Source organism: Branchiostoma lanceolatum, chromosome 10, assembly GCF_035083965.1.
Source record: "Branchiostoma lanceolatum isolate klBraLanc5 chromosome 10, klBraLanc5.hap2, whole genome shotgun sequence".
Lineage (NCBI taxonomy): Eukaryota > Metazoa > Chordata > Leptocardii > Amphioxiformes > Branchiostomatidae > Branchiostoma > Branchiostoma lanceolatum.
This window is the reverse complement of record NC_089731.1, coordinates 9647729-9674920: the sequence shown is the minus strand read 5'-3', so window position 1 is coordinate 9674920 and position 27192 is coordinate 9647729. Positions and strand designations below refer to the sequence as shown.

Sequence of the window (27192 nt, the reverse complement as noted above, 5' to 3'; positions counted from 1 at the left end):
GCCATGCATAAGTCACAAACAAAATCCTTCTGCAAAAGCATCATCATTCTAAAGCATGTAGAGATTGAGCCTACTTGAAACGAATCACCATTACACACCTTAATCAACATGAAGATAAATTTTGTAAAATGATACCATAATGTCAACTAATACCCTAACCTAAATAGTCAACACACCTTGGACCACTGCAGTTAGTGACACAAGTACCTCTCAACTTGACAGTGAAGTGCATGAGCTATTTTCTTCTGAAACAATCTGTCAACCCTTGAACATTAATCATCACTCGAGTACAAATACTTCAGCAACAAAACCTATTGTCTGCTTTATCAATCTCTTCATGAAAATGGCATTTTGAAGCTCCTATTGTGTTGCCACCACACAGGAATGTGTGATACACAGAACAACTCAAACAATAAATGAACACTATGATGCTTTCTGTGATGAACTCTGTTTATAGGGTGTATAAAATCCCCACACCATTAGCTTTTTGAGATGTAGATGTGAACAGCCCATTACAAAGGACATCCATAATGGCAGCTTCATTATTCTAATGGACTAGATCACAGAAACAGCATGATGTGCTCTTTGAACTGGAGGGTTGTTCTCACTTCACACAAAGGTAAAGTAAATATGGTGGCTGGTGATTATCAAGTCCTTGCCAACAGCTCTATGGTGATATACAAGACAGTTTGAGGAACCAAGGAGGTTGGAGGAACCAAGGGACTAAGATTAAGAACATTGCTTGCTTACATTCACCATATTCTTTTCTATCTCAAAAGAGATATGAACAAAGCTTGTCCTTTGAAGAAATATAATCATACTACAAACAGCTGTTCATCTTGAAATAAAAATTGTGTTGTCTTGAAAAATATATTGTTTGTCAAAACTATATGTATACTAAGCCCTTTTGTTACAGATGATACATTGCAGGTACCTCTTGCAACAATAACACTAAACAGCTTAAACCTTATTGGACAAAGCATTGTGTATTTCTGCCATCTAAAATACATTATTCTTAAAAGACAATTCAATGTTGTGACAGACTCAAAGCAGTGACAAACCAAATACAAACACGGAGACAGACAGACATACTCGTGGTAGAAATTACATACCTAGGATTGGTATATAAACATACAAACAATCAAACATACAACAAAGAAAGAAGGACATACAAAAGGGAAACCTAACCTTCTTCTACCAGCACGCTTTGTCGTGAAAAGGCCCGTGTAAACGCATCACACTTCTTGACGGGTGGGATTCCGTGTTTCACAGGAGACCCATCCTCCCGTCCCACCTTCTGATCTTCCATTTGAAACCAAATCTTCATGTAACTGGCCGTCCCATTCAGACACCCCGGCAGCTAGTCACACACCGACATGGGGTCAACACAGAGAAGCCAGCACTGCCCCCAGTGAAACAATTTGTGTCACGTACAAAAGCGTCCTCCTGTACACATGGCCAAATGTCTCCGGCGGTAAAGACAGAACGCAGTAACAAAGGCTGTCAGTAGGAGTGCCTCTTACTCCACCCTGGCTTCAGAGCTGGCACACAACTACATAATGACATTACCGGTCAGTGGGTGAAGTCACAGAGGACCTGGCATTAAAAAAGATTATATATATACGTGCAGCAGGACTGACAGATGGCAAATACTGGTCATGAATGGATGGATTAGGCCCCAGGGTGGCCTGTACATGTCTATTATTAGTGCCTGAATAGGACTGTAGCATTCAAGAATGCCTGGCAGTGAGGTGACAATGGAGAGGGTTCTCATGAGCGTACAATGTAGAACGTATCATTGGGAAGACTAATTTCTTTAAGAAGTTGAGGATAAACCCTCATTAGCCAGTCACGCACCTCTTCAACACTTAATGACTCCAAGCACACATGAACTATGGGACCCAAACAAATATTGTCTGTCTTGTAAATGATTTACACAAACGGTCAAAACTTTCTGCGTGATAAGTTATGTAACTTATCTGACTTATACACAGCAAACAAAGGGAAGCGGGTGCCATCAAAGGTATGGCGGGCAATACATGCTTGTCAGGGCAGGGAGTTGCCCACATATCAGCAAAAAATAATGGCCACTGGCCCGAAAAAATCAATAGCTATTCGTAAAACGGTACATTTCAATACTGGGCTAATTTCGACTGGCCCGCCCTGTCGAGGGATGATAAATGGAGAGGTCCACTGACCACAGCAGATCATCCCCTCCAGACATGTTAAAGAAGGGGAGATTAACTTCATTAAGGCAAGTCTGCTGATCCAACTCTTGCCCCAGGTTACCTGCCAGCCACTGCCTCAGATAATTCAAGGTGTAGACTCACAATAACATAACCATCTAAGCTGGGATAATGACGTTTTCATCCTAGAGAGATACAAATGACTCCCACGAGAGGGTACACCCTATACCCTACCAGGTGCCATACTTTCTACATTACATAATGTATATCTGCAACATGTCAACTTTTAATCATTTGTCTCAAACAGTCATGGTGGGAGTATTCAGTTTCAATCAAACACTACACCACGCAGATGCATGCTTTGAATTTTTATAACCTTCAGTAAGGATATTGTGATTTCAGAAGCATTGCTTGTTAAAAATGTTTGTCACCAGAATAAAGACAGAAAATTATATAAAGACAAAATGAAGTCACCACTGACTAACAATACAAAACAAAGCAGGACCAATCTTTCAAATTCCAATCAAATTTCATCAAGGAGGTTATACAATGCTACTTGCTTTCATCAATCCCACATATTAGTGACAAAGGGACTCTGAGATAAAGATTGATCTCTGGTAACCCACAAAAAGAACCACTTTAAAGATAACAAGTCAGCCGTACAAAAAGTTAAGACAATAAGGACAGGTGTTATATCCACACAAAACAGTGAATCATACAGGCACTGAAGGTAGAAACCGACTAGGGAAGATACACCACACAGCTTCAAGGGTCTACTTGTGGTTTTATCAACAGATACTTAAAATGCAGTTAAGTAATTAGTAAGACCAAAATATGACATGCCATTAGCACATTAATATGTAATTTTAATACAAACACAGATACCTGATTCAACATAGCTAATGGACTCTATTCCCATGACAGTTAGATTTGTAAGATACTAATCAATATTGTTCATTCAACTATCTAGACATTGCAGCTATCTTATAGGACAAAGTCTTCTGACCTGGTAACAATGTGACTTAGTCTGATATATCTCCAAATATGAGGATGGTCACCATATATAACAAGACTAGCAGTATACTTCAGGTCATGATATAATGATACACGACAGTACAGGAAAACACACAGGAAAATCTATACATAGTATAAGGCATAGGAAAAAAGTGCTGTGTTTCCAGTTACAGTCCTGAAAAAAATTGGGTCGGTAGGTGGGGATTCTCTTTTTTTTCTCTCTCTCTTTTTAGATTACAGCCAAACTATAATCTAATAAATACAGTATAACGCTGAAATACACCAGGCACTGGAACTTTCAACGTCATACTGCACATTATTACATCAACCGTTGAAAGCTTTGACAGAGTGTAAGATACAGGAAGTCTGTTTTGAATTTCATCACTAAGATGTCAGATGGAAAATTTTATGTCCCTTGCCAGCGGCTGACCAAAAGAAAAGGTTAGGGTCGGCAGGATTTTGCTAGGGTTGGTTTAGTAACCATAAACACAACATTTTTTCACCTAGGCCTAATTACAATTTCAAATTCACAAGAGCATTCTCTGTACCCTTATGCCTGATGTGTCAGCAAATTAGGCTGAGCCATAGCTCTCTATAATCCAATCTGCTCTTTGTTCTGGACAGAAGTGTCCTAGAGAATTGGCTCAGATTGTTTGAGGTAGGATACTAAGAAGGTTGTGATGTTGTTGTTGGTTTTTGTGGACTCCACAGTAAGCTGGACACTTTGATCTGTGTTTGTTGTACCAAGCACTACACGACAACGGAATGGCCGGAATGGAGCACTTCAGGAATCTTTCACAGCTAGGACAGGTGGAGAAATTCCTCATGTGGCGAAAATACCATTCACCGTATCAGAGCTTTGGAATAGAGATGTTAAGTCATATATGATTAAAGGTTTTGGATTTAGATATTTTAGTTGTTGCCTTTTCCCTGAAATCCTTACTTTTCTCTAACAGGTACGATAAGAGGACCACATCTCCTCCCTATCTTACTATATGTAGTTAGATGTTGCTATGGCGTCAGCTGCCCTACTTTGATAGACATAGTATAAGATAAAGGTTAAGTATGCAAAGTATTATCAGTAAACAGCAATATGCGCAAGGTATTCTGTTAGGGAAGCTGGAGTAACAAATGCTTGTCCTTGAGGAAAAGAATAAAAAAGTGAACATATTATTAATATTAGTTCTTTTATCATTTCTACTTTTTAGTAGACTGCACAATAGACTTCTTTTATCTTGTTAATTCAAGCTTATTTAACTGTCACAAATATTTAATTTCAAAAGGTGAAAGAATGAGGTACTGGATTCCAAGCATTCATTATTGAAACATCCCTTCTATAGGTGTCAAGTTTCAAGGTGCCCACACAATTGTTCTTCTGGACAGCTAAGTTATCCAGTCAGGTACAAGGAATGAACGGAATGGGGCAGACAAACAGACGACATTCTGCGCACACCTCTACCGACCAATCTAACACAATATAGCTTTCTACCTTTCCCCCTCGGTCAACATAGACATGGCCTCTTAGGTATGCACCTCTTTCAACGGAACACTGTAAAGGAATTTCCCAGAGATAAAGGGGCATGAAATATATGGAGCAATCACAATGAAAGACAGGACTAGTGTGGCAATAATCTACAATGCTGACAAAGGGATGTTGTTTTGAAAATTGCATTACAGAATCTCAGGACAAAAAAAAACGTTCTAGTTTTTATGTTCGACATCTCCAAATGATAATTTCTGCGCTTCACAGTGATGTCGATGCTAATCCTAGTTTGACGCATGCAAAATATATGAGACTTATACAAATATTAACAATTCAGTCATTGACTGGCCTTAAAATGTCAAGAGAAACTAAGGAAGTCGTTTATCACAAATGCCAGCTGCCATGCTCAGGTGACAACAATACTACTGGGATGTAAAAAGTTGTATTGTTCCAACTTTTAGTGGACATTTACAAATACGTGTCTTCATCAATCTTTCACAAGGTACATGTGAACTTTTGAACTTTTAAAGGTCAGTGGATGAGTGTTAGAACAATGTCAGCTACCCTCCAGATCTTTATCTGACATGACTCATTATCTGAATCAGTTGCAAACACGATAATCCTCCCTTTCCAACTTTGACACTTTGATTTATGGTCAAATCCAAAACAAATATCAACTGACGAATTTTGATTAGTATGGAGGTAATGTAATCCTAGATCAAGAGTCTATATCATGTACAAATACTTCAAGTAAAAGATCACTCTTGTCAGCTTTTCAGACACATAAAAAAATAAGATTTCTGAACAGCAAATACTGTAAGTCTACTTAGATCCGCGGTATAATTAGATTTCATTTAGACTACATTTCTAAAAGAATAAAAACTTCCTAGCCTGATTTAAATTGTTATTCTAGTCAGCCGCCTGTAACCGCCAGCTGCCTCGGACATAAACCCCCGGACAGCTGGAGTTTGCGTTATACAGACTAAAAACTTCCAATCAAACGGAATATTCTAATAGGACTCATACTAAGAGAACAGTAGCAAAGAGAGAGAACCCACTTTGCGCCATGATTCCTTTCCATACCAACATGTAACAATAATATCATAGGCGACGACTGTTTAAGATAAACACTTCACACCTGCAGAGGTAACAAGTGAAGAGGGTAGAGTTGACTTGTCTTAAGCCTTACTTGACATCCAGTGGTTTATGATAGATAATGATTAACAGACTGTATGAACTCTTTAAACAATCTGTCAGCATTTGAAACACTTTGCTTAAGTTACTTACCCTTCGAAGAGCAAAATACTAACAGTAACAGTTTTGTATGTTTGTGCTTTTCTATAGAATAGAAATTGCTATACATGTACAACACAACAAATCAACGAAAGGTACTATTACTTCAAAGGCAGATAAAACTCAGAAACAAGGTGCATGTATTTAGATATTATAAAATGTTCCCCAAACTTTTCAAGAAGTGAGATGTATATCAATACAGACCTCCAAAAGCCCATTCAATTGACATTTCTTCCATACTCTGGATCAAAGGCAATGAACTATCGGGAAGACTTTTGAAAATATAAGTCTTCTTGCATCTTTGAAAAAAGATAGCTAAACAACCCACTGGATAGGATGAGATATATTGAGAACACACAGTGACACACAAGTCAAGCTACATGCACAAGTGTATGTAGTAAAAAATGGTTACCTTGTTCCATTGCGCTGTTCATCCTTGGTCAGACAAACCAGGAAACAAAAATGATGTCTGTCATGAACAACAGTTTGCGGCCTCTGATTGACAATTGATAAACCCCAGCAGTTGTAAAAGCACTCCTCTGATTGGCCACACTCACTACTCAGATACCTGTTGGAGTGAATGTAATACTTTTACTCATCCATTCAACATAACCTTCTACCATTGGTTAGAAATTCAATGTCTGAATGGCCATCAGCAAACAATATGCTGTTCTAAGGACAGAGGACAATGTAACAATGTAAATAATGTTGTGACTAATACTAATAGAATGGTTGGTATTGAAAGTTCAAACCAAATGACTTCTTCTGCCAACCATACATGTACGTCATAATACAGTCAAACCTGTCTATAGCGGTCACTCAAGGGACTGGCCAAAACTGGCCGCTAAGAACAGGTGGCCGCTATGGAGAAAATGTCGATTAATTGACCATGAGTGACACATATTTTCAGTACCCACTGAGATACATTTATTCACAGTACAGTACACATGTAAACAGGTAAGGCACATTTTACTCCTAGTTAGTTAAGAACAAAATACATGTTGCTCAGTTGTCACTTACTGTTCGTTTTCGACCGTTTTCAAACATAAAATCGTGGCGACAATTTTCCTCAGTCTCTTGTTGTGGCTTGTGTTGATCAGCATCTACCATTATGCTAATAGGGTACTCAGAAGAAGGTCGCTCTTTTGAGGGCTTTTTGTCTTTTCAGAAAATTGCAACAGCCCAAATTTTACATCATAGTAGTATTATCCACAGTCATTTTGAAGCTTTTGGTTTAGTAATTATCCTCAGTGATACTTTGCAGCAAAATAAATTTAGTATATTATACCTCCGTAACAGTGGTGTCTTCCATTGACCTTTATGCTGCTACCTATCCAGTTTGTATCAGCGCCATTTTGAAAATTGCGCGAAACACGTTTTGAGCACAATTTGAATGAATTCCCGGTGAAAACGGAAATTGGGCCGGCATTCAAACATTTCACGAACTTACCGCATCAGGTACATGTGTGGGTTTCCAAAAGGCTGCCGTAATATTTGTCCAGTCGAAATGCACAGAAATTGTCAATTTTACCACGATGTACAAACGCAAGCCATGTGAAGAAAACTATACTTGACTTCGCGTCAAACCATGGATTTTCTAACAAAGATAAAACATTCTGGTTTTCTTTATTATGATCCTATCCAGTTGAGGCCGCATAAATTTGATAATTGCGTGAAAAAATGAAGATTTTGAACCCGGCGTGCGGTGGCGATGCGGCTTCTACCGGCGCGCCGCGACCGTTATCGGCAGTGTTACTGTACTCGCGGGACCGAAAATCGTCTGGCCGCGACCGCGTTGGACAGGTGGCCGCTATAGCCTAATTCTTAATGCTTATGTCAATGGGAAAAATCCAAGGGACCGACAAAAAGTGACCACTATGGGCAGGTGGCCGCTTTGCAAAGGTGACCGCTAATACAGGTTTGACTGTATATGACTTCTTTGACTACAAGCAGTTGAAGACTGTATACAGGAAGAAGCACATTTTATAACATAAAAAGCTAAATCATTGTTACCACTCAGTATGACACAGGAAGGAAGTCAATGAATGCATTTCAGTTTCCAGGTAGGTAATGGTATATTCAACAGGTTTTTTTTCAAGGAACTTGTGTATTGAACCTTACAAACAGGAAGAAAGCCTTTTACAGGTGAGTAACTTCCACAGGTAAAAACCAAAAATCAAAGCAGATCTGAAACTCATCTGTGAAATCCCAGAGATATGACAAAATAAATGTAGTATCAAAAAATCAATATTGATATCTCCAGTTGAGTAAATTCCTGGAGGTAATGAAGTATGCTTAATGATTATCTTCAAATACATTTGTTACCTGTGCGTCTGAATTTAGGTCTCAAAAGTATTATGAAGCTTTTTTCATCTTATGAGACCACTACGTGATTATTAAGTGATAACTAGAGTCAAGTCCATTGTAGTGGCCTTGTACTGAACTTCTTTATATAAATAAGCATAAAGGTATGCTGCGTTTCTCATGAATGACTTCAATGAGTTCCTTGTTGAACATGGGAAAATGACTATTAGCCTGGAAACCAGTTTAGTATTCAGTTTCAGGATACTTCAACTGTTATTGGCAGTTACCCAGGGAGAAAATGTAAACTTAACATGTATTGAGTAGCATCTAGGCTACCTAAATGCATTATATAGATATTCATCTACAAGTAAAATAATGATTGCTATAGGCTACTTCAGTTCCATTTGGTGTGGTATTTCAAGAGGCTAGAAGTAGCTTATGTGACTCCTGAAAGAACAAAGGTCTTCAAGGTTATTGGCAGTGAAGGCTATCTTTCTCATCTGACTAACTTCTCTCAGACCCCCTTAGAAATGGCAGGATAAACATTTGAGTCTGACAAAAAAGGGAGCTAAGTGGGGAGGGCTGCCTTTCACAAAGCTTATGTTTAATATGGACTTAGAGGCAGAACAAGAGCAAACAGTTTTATCTATCGCTCATGATTTAGTAGCCAAAACTAGCTAGCCATGTGATTGGGAAAAATAGGCGCTGACAAATTGACAGTAAACTAGGGACACTATAATCTTTGTTCACTCGGCCAGTCCGATAAAGGGACAATGTCTCTTTACAACGGTAGTAAACATGTTATCAGTTCAAAGTCATTTGGCACGTTGGGACAAAAGTAACCGTCATTTACCTCCATGTGATTTATACGGAGTAAGTAGGTGCAACAGCCCCATTCCACCTTTACACCTTCAGAAGAAAACCTTGGTACTGACCTTGTGACATCAATGACATTATGTAACGTACACCCCATACCTACATGTACTCTACATCCTAACATCATCAGGCCATCCTAATGAACCACCTGTATGCTTCTATCACCGTACTTGATAGACAAACTGTGACAACACAAAAACATACCGACAATCTGGACACAGCCATTTCACTGACCCCACAAACAGAATACATCACACTCCCACATGCTGCCATCTTACTTCACGACACAGAGTACGCAAGTTGTCGGGCCTCGTGTTTGCGAAACAAAGGATAGCATCCTGTCGCTACAAATACGCGGGATCAGTTTCCGCCAGCGAGCACCCCTCCAGGTGTATAGGTTCCGCCTTTTAGGCCCCGTGACAATGAGGGCCCGTAACCTAATATAACAAAGACGCTCTTCTACACCTCTTCATGCCCTGATAAACCTATAGCCAAGAGCAAATATCTGTTTTGAAATACCTGGTCAAATACTGATTATGATAACTAGATTGAGGTTTCAAGGGAACAGGTGCATCATTCCTTAGGGTTAGATTTGTCACCAGATCTTTTAGAGTGATGAAACAAAAAGAGCAGATCAAGACATGCAATCTGTTATTGGGGCAGATTGATTGATGAAAGATGGTTATTGTTGAATGCTTGCCATATTTCAACAATGGTTTCAGTTTTTACTTTTTTCCCCTCCAACAATAGCCCCTCTCACTTCTACCAGAAAACAAGCTAGTCTTTGTGCCTTGTTGGTCTTTCTGTACTAGCAGGAGAAAGGCTACAGACAAAAAGTTACAAGAAAAAGTTATATAAGTAAATCAATGCCATTACATTAGGATAAGGACTGTGTGTAAGAGGTTGAAGCCTTGGCAGCTAAAATTGCCTTGGCACCATCAAAGAAGAAACTATTTGCTTACACATCTATCATGTTATATAAGAGCAATTCAGAGTTGGAGCAACAAAACAATTCCTATACATAGCAACATAAATGTACGTGCAGTCTTGGGGTTATTTTATTTTTAACATCTACACATACACATACACATTCATTGTATCACATCTTTACATACCATACCTCTTAGTTTTAAGCACAGGTACTTAACCACATGCACTACTTAGAAACATTAAAAGGGAAGCTAATGTTTAATTCCGTAAATACTTCCTAGCCAGCATTATCAGTGTTTCAGACATTCCTGGTGCACCCAGCTAAGGCAAGTGGCATGGACATGGTATGTTGTTTGCATGCCAACGACACAGGGAAACAGAATTGCTGAAATTCTTGGGCACGTACGTAAAAGTGCTGCCTACAATATCAGGATGTTAGACCCGATATACACTGGGAAAATTTCGCCTTTTTTCCTGGGTGTGAATCGACCCCGTGCATTGTACAACAGGCAATTTTGGCCCGTACGATTTTTACGTTACATCCAGGGTGAACGTAGAAGTCGTATGGGCCATAAAAATGCCTGTCGTGCAATGCACTGGTCTTAGAATCAAACTATGAGCGGGCATTCTGGTTTAAACCAGCTGCTCTTCCTTGACCATTGGGTGGGAAGGCATTCCATGAACCAACCTTCTCTCTGCAGACTTGTGCACAATTGCACACAGTGAACCTGCCACAATCAAGACATCAAAGTATACTGTTCATGATGAAAATAGCATGATCAGAATTTACATAATAATGCTGGTATAGTACTAGTACTATTGACATTTGCTGTCATAATAACATAGTAACCTCTTTGCCTTTCTAAAATTAATAAGTTAAAATCTGTCATTTTCAAGACACCTGTTAGTACATGTAACTATTTTCAGATTAAGTACAGTTTGTATCTTCTATGATTAGGAAAATATACTTTTGGACTAATAAGTCTATTGACTCAATTAATCAACTTATAGTGGATTGCAATAAACCTGAACTCGGTAAATACAGTACTGTTTTTGAAACTCTTAACATATACTTTACTGTGCCTAGTACACCTGTCAAAACTTCTGTTTGACTGAGATTGCTATACTTGTCGTATGTGGTCCAGGCTGCTCTTTTGAACACCAAATTCTAGTAGTCCTCTCTAATCCAACTAAAAGTATGTCAAAAAGTGCCAAAATGTTCATTGATACATGCTGGATAAGTCCCAAACTTTATCTTGCTGTTTTCACTGTAAGCTGTGGGTGTTAAAAGCTGGAATAGGTACAGTACACAGAGCCATAGTGACCCATCAATACAACCCCCCACCATGACGATTACTCTGATAATGGCTCGGATAAGATAAGAGGAGGGATTGCAATAAAACGTCTACTGGGGCCAGACCAAATCCCTCAACAATTAGAAACCCAATGCAGCGTCCATTACTTTCTGTAATCCCTGCCACCTGTGCTGTGCTACCTTTTGGTAACAAGGACTGGACAGAAAGGTACAATGGAAGGGAATTGATAAGAATCTACACAAGGGCACCAGCTGTAAGGATGTTGTGAAAGGTAAAGACCATGTTATGTAGTGGTCACACTCATTAGTAAAGACGCAGGAGGCCAAGCTTGAAGGAACTTATCAAAAACATTATGACTTATGCAGATAGGATAGTGTGTGCTTTACCCCTTCTAAGCAACCTGGAGGTTTGAATTTTGAGGTGGAACCAGCGGGCAATACAGGGAGAGGGCAAAGTCCCAATCAGGATTTGTCTCGTTCCAATAACATTTGGATTGCTTTTATGTCTGAGCTGTGTTTACTTTTAATCCACCTTATGGCAAAATGTACTGGTTCTATAGAAACTATCACAGATCAAGATTACTTTGGAACATAAAATAAATACACTTTGCCTGAAGTGTTGATATGGATTTCAGACATCCTATCCAACCGACTTTGTGTTTAGAAGTGTTTATGAACAGTGTTGGCATCCCGTATAAGAGATGATATACAACAGCATGTAAATAGAGGACTAAAACTAGGATGTTAATCCCAGCAGCTATACATTGGACAAACAATGGCCTAAACCATATAATCAATTACAGTTAGAGAGGATACTTGTGCCAGAAAAGCTATGCTTATGACTGTGTGACAGTGGGCTCTATGTCTTCTCCACTGTAAATGCATCTATGCAATGCACTAAAAATCAAACATGAATTGGTTACAACTGAAATCTACAAGAGGGAAGTTGATTATTTGGTAAACCAGAAATATTGATGAGAAAAGTACTGTCATCTATACAGAAGTATTCTTTTGAACAACTATAAGGGTATTTCCAAAGTATTGATCCCATTGTTTGGAAAGTAGCCATTCTAAAGCCATTACCTCTATCAATAAGGCAATGTTTGAGGGTCAAGTATGCCCCGGTAAAGAGATCAAAGAAATTCTAGATCTCCCAGAAACACTGTTATGTCATAGTTCTCCTGCTTACCTGCTGAAATATGATCAATTGCAGAGTTTTAAACCTTTGGTCTGTATGACATAACTACAGGTCTATCACAGCAACTTTACCCTGCAACTGGAATTGCAAAAAGAAAACTTACTAATAACTTCAACCGATAAGGTAATAATAATTCCATTCAATGACTCTGGAATTTTTTTAGGTACATGTGAAGTTTGGACCAACAAGATAAAAAAAATGGTTAGGTTCAAAATTTAACATACAAAAATTCCTTCCAATGTTGCACAAACTCAACAAAGACTCTATGATTAAGACAATATGAGAGTACAACAGTATTATAATTCTACATCGTTTTAGGCTAAGTTTGGGCACATTTAGGATAGAGAATATACAATATTATAATAAGTCAACCTCCCAGTCTTTGTAGATTGCATGGCCTATAAAACATGCCACACCTACATGTACAACCAAGGCGATTTTTTCCACATTAAAATCAATGCTAATCTACTCCAGAAGCAGTGTATTAGTTTCCTAGGTTTCACACCTGATAAAAACTTTTATTAAACAATAAATCATTCATAACTGCTCAAGATAACCAAGTTTATTAAGTTATTTATCTTATACAGATAAACACAAAGCTTAATAAGACATTAAACAACTGACAAGTGAACGTATATTTGATAATGCAGGTACTTATATAATGACAAATAACTAGTCAGGATTTGACTAGTGGATAGGTGTAACAATATGCATACAAACCAATTGATAACACATGCAACAAACTATATTTTTATGATGGTCTTGTCCCATTAAGCATCATTACCCAAGAGACAAAATATTTTTAGTACAATGTTAATCAAAATTATTTCGATAATGTTATTGCTATAGATTTTATGACACTATAGACTTGATCATATCCTATTAATAGCTCGACATTTCTACACAGTTCCATAAAAAGCTAGATCAATGCTTTATGATTAATATATCAGTGAGTACCAGTAAAAAAACTTGCTGCTGTCGCACATCATGCTCAAGAACAATTCTGCAAAGCCAAGAACAGTGAACAGTGGCACAATATTCATGGGATAGGAGAAATGTAAAACCACATCATTCCTTGATCAGCAAAATATAGCTAGGAATCTATAGGAATTCAATGTTCATGACTCCAGACACAAAACAGTGAACAGTGGCACAATGTTTATGGGGTAGGGGAAATGTAACTGTAAGCCCACATTATTCCTTGATCAGCATATTATAGCTACGAATCTACAGGAATCCACTGTTCATGTCTCCAGACACGTCCCTACGTGCTACATGCGAGGCTTGTTACAACACAGATATGGAGTGCAGACAGCCTGGGATAAAAGGGTGTTTATGCACACAGTATGCCATCTGGCAGTAGTGCAGGGACCAGCAGGTGACACATGTTCAGCTAGATCCCATCTGCTGCAACACATAAACTCTGAGGTCTACATGCTGTGATTAATCATTCAAAGGCTCTTTAATATCACGAGGCATTGGAACCTAATAGAGGGGTAGGACAGAATAGCATTTTGAGGAGAGTACTAGTGATAGTATGGCCATACAGATATTTTAGCATCTAACTTGATTCTACGAAAATTCCATGTTCCATGTTCCATTTTTTTTCCTACAACCTAAACTTTCAGCTACATGTACAGTACAATGCAATCTTATGGTTTAGTGTTTTTTTCTGGACCCAAAAAGATATATCGTTCACTCATATTCCATAATCTAAATACAGGCAATGTTACTAGTAAGAGAAACAAGGTTAAATCTTCATTGAGTGATGCCTCTGTGTAATTTGGTTTTAATTGCTACTAATTAATCAATTAGTCACTTATTCAGTTACATACTTACATTTATCAAGGAATCAATTAGGTAACTAATTGTTTGAATTACTCACCTCTACTTTGTACAGTTGGTGCATTTGACATCCTTATGACATCCTCCTAAACCATATTTTCAATTTATATTTCTTTAAATCAAATCAAGACCTGATATATAAACCTGTGTCCCTAAGCTGCTACTACTTTTATAGACTTAACGTTACAAAAGAAAAGAAAAATATACTTCAGCATGACTAGAAGTAGATCATAATTATTTCAATTTTCATTGAATGCACAGCTTTATCTTTTTTATCTTAACTCAGCAAAGGAAGGATGTTACATAACCGTATACATGTACTTCAAGTTTTGTCTGAGCTTATGACTGGTGACTACTGTACAGTTCACAGTGTTTCTTTACAGCAGATAAGACCTTTGATCCTAAATAGAGAACAGCAGGAAACCGAGAAGCAAACAGGTTTCCACTCTCCAACAGAAAAGGCTTGGCAAACAGCCCTCTGTGGCTGCAGCTAGAGGAGCACAAGAGACGGTTCTTTGTCCCGTCATGCACCAGATGCAATCTGCAAACACTTTCCCACTCTTTGGCCAGTGCTGGCTACAGCCTTTGTAGTGATATACCCCTATATACCTGACACATGGCATTAACTTACTTACTTACTTAAGCCTGATTAAGCTGTTAGATATGTCAAGCGCCTCAGACACAGGACCATGATAGGCTTGTAAATAAATACGCAAACTAGACTGTTCACTGTATATAGTGTATGGATCCAGGGCTTCTTTGACCTGATATCAACAAATTCTCAAGTAAAGAGTACAATTAAAAAACAATCTAAATACACGTATATAGAGGTCACAAGCAGAAATTACCGATGCCATCTGAGATGTTACACTTGCATGATAACAATGAATACTTTATGTGAAAATCATGATAATTATGGTTTGTTATAGGAAAGGGACACAGGTGAGTATGAGACAGGTGTTTTAACAGTCGTGATTGACGACTTCCTAAGCAGTCTGGACAACCAGACAATACCCTTTGTTCTTTGTCTCAGCCTAGTCTCATATCTTCAAATGTCTTTTATCAGAGTACTGTTGTATTTAAAGACACAACCGTGACAGCAATCATTAGAAGCCAAGAATCCTGAACATGATCAAATAGAATGGCTGGCATTAGTCACATGCAAGTCCATGATTCCAACATGTGGTACAGTGTATGGTTGCTACTATTACTAAAAATATTATTACATGTACATTTGTATCTACCATCAATGGACAATTGTAGTGAACCCAGTCCTGGGATGGACATTTTCTTCTTAGGAAGGACAAAAAATCTTAACCCATCTGTCCAAAAAAATATGAGCTTTATCAAAGTTTATGATATGAAATTGATGAACATTCATGTGTATTTTTGTAAGCTTAAAAAAAACGACAGATTGGACAAAAAAATCAACAGAATGGGCCACCAAACAGTGAGTGGGATGGAGACAAACCTAATTGAAACACTGTATCAATTACATATTAGAGCAGTTAAGGCATTTATTTTTGATGCTACTACAACTTACAGAGAGAGGGGTGGTGCTTTAGCATTTCCTTTTTAGTCCATGGGTCAAAACCTTCATTCAGTGAGTTTGCCCCTAATTGTTGGTCTCAAATATACCCACACCCCAATGTCAGCAAGCCCACAATAATGCTTAGTACAGTACACAAATAGTGCTTTATTTGCTGTCTGGCTGTGTTCAGCCACACCACGCTATTCTTTAACCAGACAGGTAGATCCCTAACATTTTATAGTTTTGCCAAGAAACGTCACACTTGGAAGTTTGCTCTGTACTCTTTTCACTTCCTGGGCCTGAACCTTGGCTGACCCCTTGTAAATTACCGTTATGTTTTATTGCCAACACATTTCAAACATGAAATACGATGAATGGAGAGCTGTCTAAACTGTTTGTCGACAAATAAGTGGTCCCAAGGACAAACAAACAAAACATAATTCGTTGGGGTAGAATTTTGCTGAGTGGGGTGAGAAAACTGAGTGAAGTGAGAAAACTGAACAACGCGTTGACAACCGTTCTGAGCCCAGCGAAAAATCAACATTTTTGGGGTGGGGGGTAAACATGTATTGTAAACATCACGGCGGTTTAAGGCATTTCGCACGGTGGTTATGATTTCGGTTGTGCATTTTGTAGAAGGGGTTAGAATTCAAGAAGCAGCTCAGCATATGAGGTTACTTTGCAAGAGAAACAAAGAGAAAGGATCGGAACTGTTTTGTTGTTGTAATGGACGCCAGACGCGACGCCGTACCGACAACAATCTGCCCTCGCTAAATCGACCAGTCTTCGATTTCACACTTGCAATTTTGCACAGACTATCTTCACGCACACACGGTACAAGTGGATTAAAGTGAGCTGTTATGGACTTAAAATTTCGTTACGGTCCAACCGTACAGTAACGTAAACCACTCTCCCGTAGACTCATGTAAAAACTATGCCAACAGGAACAAGCGCAACAGGTACATCTTTATCGACCATTTTGTGAGCGTTAAAAAGGGTGAAGTCTACATTTCCTACCAGAATATGTCGAGTCACATATGCGACTTGATTTACCGAATTTCTGCAGTACCTAAGTAAAGCTTACCTGACTTGATCGAGTCTCTAGTGTTTGACCGGCCCGACACCACAACAAAATTCGTCCGATCCGCCATGTTGGGACGCAGCCTCGCTCTCGTTACGGGACGTTGGTGCTGATTTGCATAAATAATCGGTCGTTGACCCCAGACGGACCCGCTTTCACCTGTCGGCAGGTGCCTTATCACTCCGGACTGGGTGCCAGCTCCTGTCGGCAGGTGCCTTATCATTCCGAACTGGGTGCCAGCTCCTGTCGGCAGGTGCCTTATCATTCAGAACTGGGTGCCAGCTCCTGTCGGCAGGTGCCTTATCATTCAGAACTGGGTGCCAGCTCCTGTCGGCAGGTGCCTTATCATTCAGAACTGGGTGCCAGCTCCTGTCGGCAGGTGCCTTATCATTCAGAACTGGGTGCCAGCTCCTGTCGGCAGGTGCCTTATCATTCAGAACTGGGTGCCAGCTCCTGTCGGCAGGTGCCTTATCAATCCGGACTGGGTGATGCAGGTGCAGGTGCCTTTATTCCGGACTGGGTGCCAGGCTCATACTGTGTGTTTAGATGTAGTTTTCGTGACATCCAAACTCCAGAGTCCCCCAACGAGACATAATGAAGTTGGAAACTAAATACTTGTATCAAGAAAACCAAACTGAATTTTAAGCCTTTCCCGGCCTTGTCTGTCCACATAGGATTTTTATATCTTCATTAATAACCTGATGAATTAAGGCATTTTGTTTGCAACGCTAGCGTACATTTTGAACTAAGAATAAATACCAAATCTGTCAGTAAACATGAATTCCGTTTTATTCAGAGAATCTTGAAATGCTTCGAGCGAAGATATCAGTAAATGCTACAGTAATTTTCCTCTAATCGACAAATCTTTCGATCTCTTAAATGTTCCTATTTCAATGTCACAGTTTGACTTGAGCCATTTGTCAGTCTACCGACCATGACCTATGTACACGTGCGTGCCACACACTATGGTATGCTCCTGACCACTCCCTGTCCAACACTAAAAATCTTACCAAAATACCATTATCAATTCTATTCCTAATCGTTCATCGTAAAAATGCTAATGATCTAACACTTTTGTACTCCAAAGTTAGTGTAAGCAACACAGATTACGGCAGACCAATACATCAACGGACGCACAGTCTGTAAATTATAGCCTTGAGTAGCTTACGCTGGTGATTTTTGGGTGGCTGCAAAGGAGGCGTCAAGACAGACGGCGCCACACTTCAAACTTTATGACGTAAAAACAAGGTGGCTGACGCCAGGTAAAGAGAGGGTAAGAGGGCTAATTTTTCAGGACACAAAGGGGCTTTAGACGTGAGTTTTTGTGTTGTGGTGTTCCCGTTACATGTCACCGGACCTTGTCTGATGATAGACGTAATCTCTAAGCAGATGTAGGGTTCAGTCAGTGTTTTCCGTGCACATGTTCATAATTAAGAAAACCTCATAATGATTGATAATGTGGGAACATGTAAGATCCTGTCTAAAATCTCTTAACATTCACAATGCCTGCATACAAAGTGACACAGATTAGCTACTAGGAATGTGGATTATCAATCCAGACTTATGTCATAAGACGGGAGCTTAGAAATTGTCTACAAGTGCTAGTAGTAGTACAATAACCCCAAGCCTTGCTATAACCCAAAGAGCTCCCACTGTCGATATGCAGCGAGTTTGCGGGACCTTCTGTGGGTATGTATCAACACCTGCCTCTATCAATGTCCCACAGCGGGAAACAAACGATGACCACACGGATTGTGCACACATTAGACCGCTGACAAAGCTGAGCTCGCGGGCAGTTCTAGTTTCCCTCCCTCTGGACAAACGCGCTCTATGGGGAGTCGCAGGCGACAGCTGCACACCAACAAGTGCCTGCTGACCCCCGCGCTTCAGAATTGTGCCCTGGTATGCCCTGTTTCGCCCTAATCCATTCAGCTGTTCTGACCTGAAAAGTTGTGTAAGTGCCACGACCGAATACAGGGACAATGCACGTTCAAAGGAATGCCACGGAGCAGGACACAGGGCATAGATCTGGCTGCATTTAGCTGGGTTCACGTCTGAACCAAATGTGCTACCCTTGATGTTGCCAATGTACGTCTTCAATACACATGGATAACATTTTTCAAGTTATCATCTGTTCCTCTGTCTCTAAAATTTAGATCATTATTTTTGCCATTTTCTATTATGTGAAATACAAGGGAGGCGTCGTCCCCGACCATAGCTACTTTATTTATGGCAACGTTTTAAACAGAATCGGTACAGGTTTTCTAGCGCTGGCTGCTGAATGGCAACTGATGACAGCCAAAAACACCGAGGGCAGTCTCGAGTGGCATGTCAAGAACACCAACGGTCGTCTGTGAAGAGGAACGTTTAACTAAGTTCCAAAGCAACACGCTAGGCGTCGCTGTCATGGAGAACTGCCACTGCCCTCTTCTCGGGAAATTGCTTCGCGACATTTCGAAAGCGTTTGCCTGGTAGGAAATTTCAGCTTTAATGGGAGTGTGTTTTGTTTATACATTTAAATGTATAGCTAAAGCAAAACTTGAAAAAAAATGAAGTGGAAATGTGAAATGAGCTACAAGAATGAGTATCAAGTTGTAAAATGACCAAAAATAGGAACCATTTCATGTCTATGATACTAGTAAACTCCATATGTAGTTTTCTAGATCGGAATTATGAATCTTCTACATTGCACTTTATCATATCGTGGTTGATAATGAATGACTAATGCTCGCTCTAAGTCTGTCTCATTATTTGAGAGTTTCTCGCCCTGCTAAACACCTGTAAAAACACCTGTCACCTTTTTCAGTGAGTCAGTCCGTTTGTTCAGGAAATCCTCCATTAGGGTTGCCATTCAAGCCTCGGCTTGTGTTATGGGCTTCAACCTAAGGCTTCACAATGGAATCCTGTGTAGCACACTTTCCACAACGTTAACATATTGACATGTCCATGCACACTTGTTTCGTCCTCAAGTTCTTAATCATCTATACGTACTTTCACAATGTAAATGCATCGCGATGTGATGATGCTTGCTACATTTATCATTGGCAATGCAACGCACAACTGTTACATATGCTATCACACTACAGTTGGTGACTAGACAGGTGAACTATCTTTAACGCAGAAATCATCATCGTCTTCTCAGGAAACCTTGTCACCAAATGTGGATCTCAAGAATTACTTCTTTCATTATGAATTGATTGCTTGTAATTGCACCACACAGCCAGACGTTCGATTAATTGGGAGAGGCTTCATTATTTTTCCCATTAAGGCATCACAAGGTCACTGCGTAGAAGACTCATTCTCGTGCAAACTTAGACCATTAACAGGAAACTTGAGCAAAGCAGAAGAGGTGACATCATTGAAGAACACTGCAGGCTTTAACAAACTTCCGGTGTACAGTTTCCATCAACACACACTTTTTCTGCTCTTGGCCATTCCTCGGACTCGTGACCGTGAACTGTAAAACAAGTCCGACAAAACAACAACGTGTCTACTAATCAGCTTAGAGAATAACAGCCAGGAAAAACTGTTTACGGACCGCGATTTACCTTTGTATTTGTGACAGAAACGTACGAAGTAGTCGTATTGTCAGAGTCCGTTTAATTATGGTTTCACTTTGCCCTATACTGTGTTGTATGAACTTGTGTCTGCAATAAACTGAATATATGTTGTAATGTCATTGGTTGATTGGTTACTATGGTTGGTTGGTTGGTTGGTAGGTTGGTTGGTTGGTTAGTTAGTTGGTTGATTGGTTAGTTAGAATGAAGACTCTTGCTTTATCAATTCTATACCTCCATCGTTTCACCTGCGTTAGCAGCCATCAGAAACTCCGATGACAGAGCTAACAGGTGTGTTCTAATGTGACCCAGGTCTTGCCCGTGACAGCCTTTGCGAGGGCGCGGTAGACCACGCACCACAGATCCCTCCTGCGCCTGCATCTAAAATAACACAGGATTAAGTCATCTTTCTGGTGGTTATTGTCAAGCTAACTCTGTTAGTCACACGGGTATTGAGAAAATCCAGGGGATCTACACGTAGAAGTAGAATCTGTTTTGTGTTATTACTGTGTTAACTTTGGTTGTCACCTCTTGGTCCTCTCGTGAAATATGCCGTGTACTTCAAATACAAGCATGTGGAAAACTGGGTTTGGATCACGCATGCTGGGTCTCCATAAATACCTCACAGTTTGAGAGGACTCGTAAGCTACGGCTTTCCACTAAACCAAGATTTATTGAGGTCCCTTTGATAGACGGAACATGAGAACGGAGCTATCAGAAAGGATTATCAAGGTCAGGTTGAGGTCAACAGCTGTAAGATCAGCTGATAGAAACTTCAATGAGTCATGTAAGGAAACCACTTCCTTGAAAACGAAATCAAACAAAATCTTTTGTTTGGGCCAAGTTGATGAGTGTTGTTCCTTAGAAGTCCGTGTTATTTAGAAAGTATCAAAGATATATTAGAAAGTAAAACGTCGTCTGTAACTGTATGGTCCTCTGATGCTAGTGCATGTTGCCATGACTCACTAAGCATGCTGGTCCGTATCTTTACTGAAGCTCCAACCTTTGGCCTTGCTCCAACGTTTCCTCGTTCTTGTGAACGGATTTGTACCTAGGACCAATGCTTGAAAATGCTACTTCTAATATCCTTTTTTGTTTTGTTTCTTAGACTTGGAGTTATTCACCTTAACCTTGACTCCCCGAAAAGGCAGACTACGTTGTATTTCCAAAGAGGTTCTGTGCGGGCGCTTGTTTTCTTTGATTGTTCTTGACGTGACAGAACACATGCATGTGTTGCCATTTCCGACGTGTCGACGTCCTTGGTCTTATCAAAAGTGGTGAAAGCTACTGAGCTGCGACATATGGACCAAGATGGCGGTGTTGCCGGATGCGGCGCGTATTTTACGACTGACAGGACACAGACAGAAGCGACACCTGGAGGGCATTCCTGGGTGACAGGTGTGGTTTACGCTGTCCAGCCACGCGAAACAAGGGAAGGAGAGGTCAGAAAGTCAACTATCCGCCCCAAGGTGAGGATATCATATTAGAATTTGTACATTCTGACATAGATAGAGAGAAACAGCCTTTGGATCATCACAAAATCATATTTTTCCATCCATCCCAGGTTTCGTGAAGGTCATAACCGTAACGTCACAAGTGCGCAGCAGCAAGTTTTTCTCCTGACGTATTTGAATTCCAGATAGGCTATTATGAGCTTATATAACGTTATATAAGGCTGGGGAACTTTTTCGACGATGACAGTCGTGAAACTGGGACACCTTAGCTTGTGTCAAACAGACAAATTTACAAGTATGATACAAATAACGTAGTTGTCATAATAGAAATGTCCTCCCATACTCAGTAACTCTTTCCTAATGTCAGGCCATTGTGATAAGTCATATTTGGAGACAATGCAATTGTATTAATCAAGTAACGATATGTAGTATATATCGATTTGGAGAGCAGTTATATGTATGGCAAACGTCATATCACCTTATACAATGTATGTAACAATATATACCTTGGATCTTGATATGGACAGAAAACTCGTTTCTTTAATCTTGCAACTTTCCACCAAAACCAAAAGGCAAGCGGGACATGCCTGCATGGCAGGAATGCGTGAAACTAACCATGAACCGTTGACAAAAAGTACCTCGCAAGTACATCGTACACCAAACAAACGTACTACAGTAAAACGCGGTGTTGTCTAAATAGGAATGCCATTAAAAAGAACTCTGGAACCAACCACGCAAGACCACAGCTTATCCGCCGTCCGAGTAGGATACAAAATATTGACCCAGCCATCCTCCACAGAGCAGCCTGACATGTAAACAGTTACCTCGCCTGTTGACTCACTCTCACCTGAGTTAGGTGGAAAACAGACGACTGAACTTCCGCTGAGGCACTACGAACGGCACCGCCATACATTCAGTCTGAGGGAAATTGTCGTCTGAAAACCTAATAACCATTGTGTCTCATTTGCTAGCTCGACTCAATTGTCTGATTGTCGCCAGCAAATTGGAAGACTAGATTGCCACTTTGCGACTGTGATGGAGAACACAACAATCTATAACCCACTGCTAACAACGCAGTCATAGTGACAGTATGCTCCATACGTACAGCAAACGATCTGTCAGTGTTTCTACAGGCGATAAACCATTACTGTGGCTAACGCAAATGTGGTGAAGCACAATGTATGTATGCAAGTAATGCTTGCGTTCAACGTAGTCTGAAAAGGCTACGAACGATCAGAACCTTTACCACAAAGCCACACGAGGACGATATTGTTTGTCACCCCTGACCTACAACATCACTAGTACACACACAAGAGGGCCCAGCCCTTGATATTATATATACACACTACCATTTACACTTTACCTTCTTCGAGGACTCGCACCATAGCCGTGAGCACCATGTCTTCGGTGTTCTGCGGGTCTCCCTTCCCGCCTTTGCCCTCGCCTGACATGTCGGTTCCGGCTCGGCCGTCCTGCTTGCTTACCCCGTGCATTCCCCTGGTCCCTCCCGGTCCGTCCACATTCCAAGGCGCGGGCTCCACACCGGCGCCCTGTTTTGTGTCGACAGCCGTCGGTCTTCGCTGGTAGGCTGATGCCGTTGTTATTCGAATACGTATAGGCCAGCGTTCACGCCGACTCATTAGCGACTGAAAAATCCACGGACTTTACCGACGACAGAACCCAGCGGCGTGCCACCTTCCAACGTCCTCCAACCTTTTAAGTACAATTAACCGAATGAGCTTGAAATCACCAGGTTAGGAAGACAAAATGAAGGTGTATTGTCGTCTTCAAAGGAATTCCTTAAACACCTCGTTGCATACCTGGCCACTCGAGGGTACGTAGTCAAAGTCGACAGCCTTGTTGGTCGTTGGATTTCCAGAGACTAGGTTCGGGCCAATCTGTCCTAGATCCGGGTGGCCTGAAGCTGTGTGGTCAAACTCCGTGAGTGTTACGACTGGTGTAACAGTATCAGTAGTCTACACACGTCCTCACATTTGAATTAGAACGGCAACACAACAGGTTAACGCCCTCGAGTCAATTCAACATTTCTCTCCGACGTTTCGGGCGATCGTGAGCAAAACAATACTTCCGTAATCCCTTAGTATTTCTAGACCCACACTTCAGGAATACACTCCCAAACCTCCCACACATGAACTTGGTGCAGGTCTGAGCAAACGCTGCAAGGTTTTGTCGAGTTGAAGGCAAGCTCTTCTCCTGGTCTCACTAAACGACGACCGTGTCACGAGAATGCACCAACAGCGAATGTTTCCACTACATATTATTCCGCAGCCCGCCCACCCTCGGGGCATGAATGACGCTCCGACCCGGGCCTAATGCATCCTGAACTGTATGGAGGACAGCCGCACGCAGACCTCCTATTGTTAAAAGCGACATTATGCTTCCCGTGATGGAAGAGCACCTTGAGGGGGCAAATTGCACGTTGCGGTATACGGGAACTCGCCGGCTATCAATTTTAGAACGAATTTGTCAGCTATATGCCTCTGGCAAAATGGAAACACCGGCTTAGCTGTAATGTACCGACCATATCAATTTAGTAGTATACCGTAACACGAATAGAGGTTCGAAAACCAGGACAGAAACAAATCAGTGTTGTAATCTTTTAGTCCATTTGTGTATTTTCTTGGTTTCTTTTCTTTGCTGTCTATTCTATTTTATTTGTTATAACCAAACGAATACCTAGGGCACAGCGTTGACATTGTTCCTGCTTCGTACAAGGTAGTATCAAAACCATGATATTGCAATTGGTAGCGTCGTTATCTATTTAGAGCCATTTTCTTCCGCAGAAAAATTATAGTGGTTCTTTTTTTCCAGCACGAGTCATAATATTGTATTTCGCCATTCAATGACAGTAATCAGATTGTATTTTTCCCATTCCATCACTATAATACAGCTGTCAGTATATGTGATGCTATTTTCCAATTGTTTAAAGCTACAAGCGTGCCAATACATACATGTACGTTTACGTAGCGTTTACGGTGATTTTTCATTTCTTGAATTTTATGGTAGATTTACTTTTCACACTATGTGTCTCGTTTTCCGCGCCTTTATGGTGTTACTGGGTTACCATTTTCCGTTCCTCTGATTCTCATGAAAACTTTCACTCTCAGATCTCCGGTGTATGACAGCCACGGAAGATAACAGGACTGTAAACAATGAATGACGTCACGCCACGTTTACCTCCGGGCCCCATTGCGCAACAAATACGCAATACAAATTGAGTGGGTTGTTAACAAGTCTTGATGCTGTGTTGAGAAGGTTTTCTTATCCAAATCCGTGTTAGTATAGTGGTGAGTATCCCCGCCTGTCACGCGGGAGACCGGGGTTCGATTCCCCGACACGGAGGATGTATTTTTGGAGACGAGTCCATGGTCCCGTCCCTTCCTTCAATGACATTTAGTTACAGCACGGCAGGTGTAGTTCATCTGATACATACAGACGTCCCTTTTTATTAGCTGCTTAAACCATCTATCATATGCAGTATATATCATTGCGAATTTTGCAACGATCACTCGAGACTACCACTTAGCCACAGTAGTACATTGTACTAGTAGTCATTACGGATACGGTCATTGAATATCGGTTTGCCATTTGTTACTAGTATCTTATCGTCCGAATCCGTGTCAGTGTCGTGGTGAGTCTCCCCGCCTGTCACGCGGGAGACCGGGGTTCGATTCCCCGTCACAGAGAGCGATGTATTAGGTAGCTGTGCTCAATAACATTTAATGATGTTCCTTCATTTACTGACACATGTAGTATAAGTTTTGGTTCATATGTACATCAAATGCGTTTGCAGAGAGCTTATCGAGACTTCGGTAGCTAATTAAAGTGGAAATGTTTTTTTCTCTCTTCGTTTTATTTAATAATATACGCTACCAAGGATGTGAAAACATCATTCTGGCTTCAGTTGAGGATACAAGACTTAGTATATTCATCTTATTACGCATTTGTTACGAAATCTGTACATTAGTTTATCAGTATGACATTGATCCAACTGGCAATTTATTATGCATTTTTGCTTTGGCCTCTGTGGGGATACCGGAAGGTAGTTAATCAATGACCCAATGTGTTGATACGAGTTATAGATAGCCTGATGAGATAACATCCGAGTCCGTGTTAGTATAGTGGTGAGTATCCCCGCCTGTCACGCGGGAGACCGGGGTTCGATTCCCCGACACGGAGGAATATCTTTTTATGACAGGGTTGTTCCATCGTTCCTTCCTCTGATGACAGTGTTACAGCGTAACTCTTCGTTTCTATTATCAGATGCACACCGTTACATGTTTGCTGAAGTTTCATTATCAGTCTCTTGACGACTTTAAAGTTTGTACGTGCTACAAGTACATTAGTCTTATTATCATGGTATTGATACAGTTCATGGATATCGTCATGCCACTTATTGCCTTATCATCCGAATCCGTGTTAGTATAGTGGTGAGTATCCCCGCCTGTCACGCGGGAGACCGGGGTTCGATTCCCCGACACGGAGGTTATATTTTTTATGGTTCAAGTGGTTATACTGGTTGAACAAGTATGCAGGCAAAGATCCCGTTACTGATTTACTTGGTGCATCAATGTTCTTTTGATCAGATAAAGGTTTCAATTATTTTTGTTTTCTACTTAAAACATGCTAAAATATTAATAATTACAATTCGCTGAAAATTATGAATGGCTTAACCAACTTCTGGCTCAGGATACTGATTCATTGCGTAAAAATTCTGATGCCATTTTGTCCGGTGCTTTTCATCCGAATCCGTGTTAGTATAGTGGTGAGTATCCCCGCCTGTCACGCGGGAGACCGGGGTTCGATTCCCCGACACGGAGGTAATGTTTTGTTACACGTAGTTCACTCTTTGTTTTTGAACAACATGCATCGTGTGTTATTTTGTCCTCATTCCCGTATGAGCTATAAATGAAAATAGATGGGCATGGATATCATAAAGTAAATCTGGTAGATCAGCGGTTGTCCTTCGAGACACCGATACCGATACAATGATAATCTCATTTGTTCACGGTGACCCTATGACCTCTGACTATATTTTGTTGACCAGAACTCCGAATTCATTGACCAATCAGGTGGTGATATAAGATTTGAACGTTGCCTCCAT

General features: G+C 40.5%; 1 protein-coding gene and 4 non-coding genes across 19 annotated transcripts in view; 4 read left to right on the top strand and 1 right to left on the bottom strand.

The window, feature by feature from the left end:
* Nucleotides 1-24393, bottom strand: part of LOC136443487 (kazrin-like) — a 63620-nt gene extending 39227 nt beyond the window's left edge. For 3 of the 15 annotated variants that reach the window (XM_066440733.1, XM_066440737.1, XM_066440734.1), the window contains exon 1: nucleotides 23431-24391. In XM_066440733.1, the coding sequence (XP_066296830.1) occupies nucleotides 23431-23707 (277 nt within the window). In that variant the 5' untranslated portion in view covers nucleotides 23708-24391. Of the gene's footprint in view, nucleotides 1-1188; nucleotides 1667-6388; nucleotides 6545-17059; nucleotides 17181-23430 lie in introns of those variants that run through there. The other 12 variants (XM_066440745.1, XM_066440741.1, XM_066440742.1 and 9 more) reach the window with 8 other exon arrangements.
* A 965-nt stretch (nucleotides 24394-25358) lies between these two features.
* Trnad-guc (transfer RNA aspartic acid (anticodon GUC)) lies at nucleotides 25359-25430 on the top strand. Its single transcript has one exon. It is a non-coding gene; the product is annotated as a tRNA-Asp (tRNA).
* Nucleotides 25431-26195: 765 nt separating this feature from the next.
* Trnad-guc (transfer RNA aspartic acid (anticodon GUC)) lies at nucleotides 26196-26267 on the top strand. The gene has a single exon. It is a non-coding gene; the product is annotated as a tRNA-Asp (tRNA).
* Nucleotides 26268-26501: 234 nt separating this feature from the next.
* On the top strand, nucleotides 26502-26573 carry Trnad-guc (transfer RNA aspartic acid (anticodon GUC)). The gene has a single exon. It is a non-coding gene; the product is annotated as a tRNA-Asp (tRNA).
* Nucleotides 26574-26836: 263 nt separating this feature from the next.
* Trnad-guc (transfer RNA aspartic acid (anticodon GUC)) lies at nucleotides 26837-26908 on the top strand. The gene has a single exon. It is a non-coding gene; the product is annotated as a tRNA-Asp (tRNA).
* Nucleotides 26909-27192: the final 284 nt, after the last annotated feature.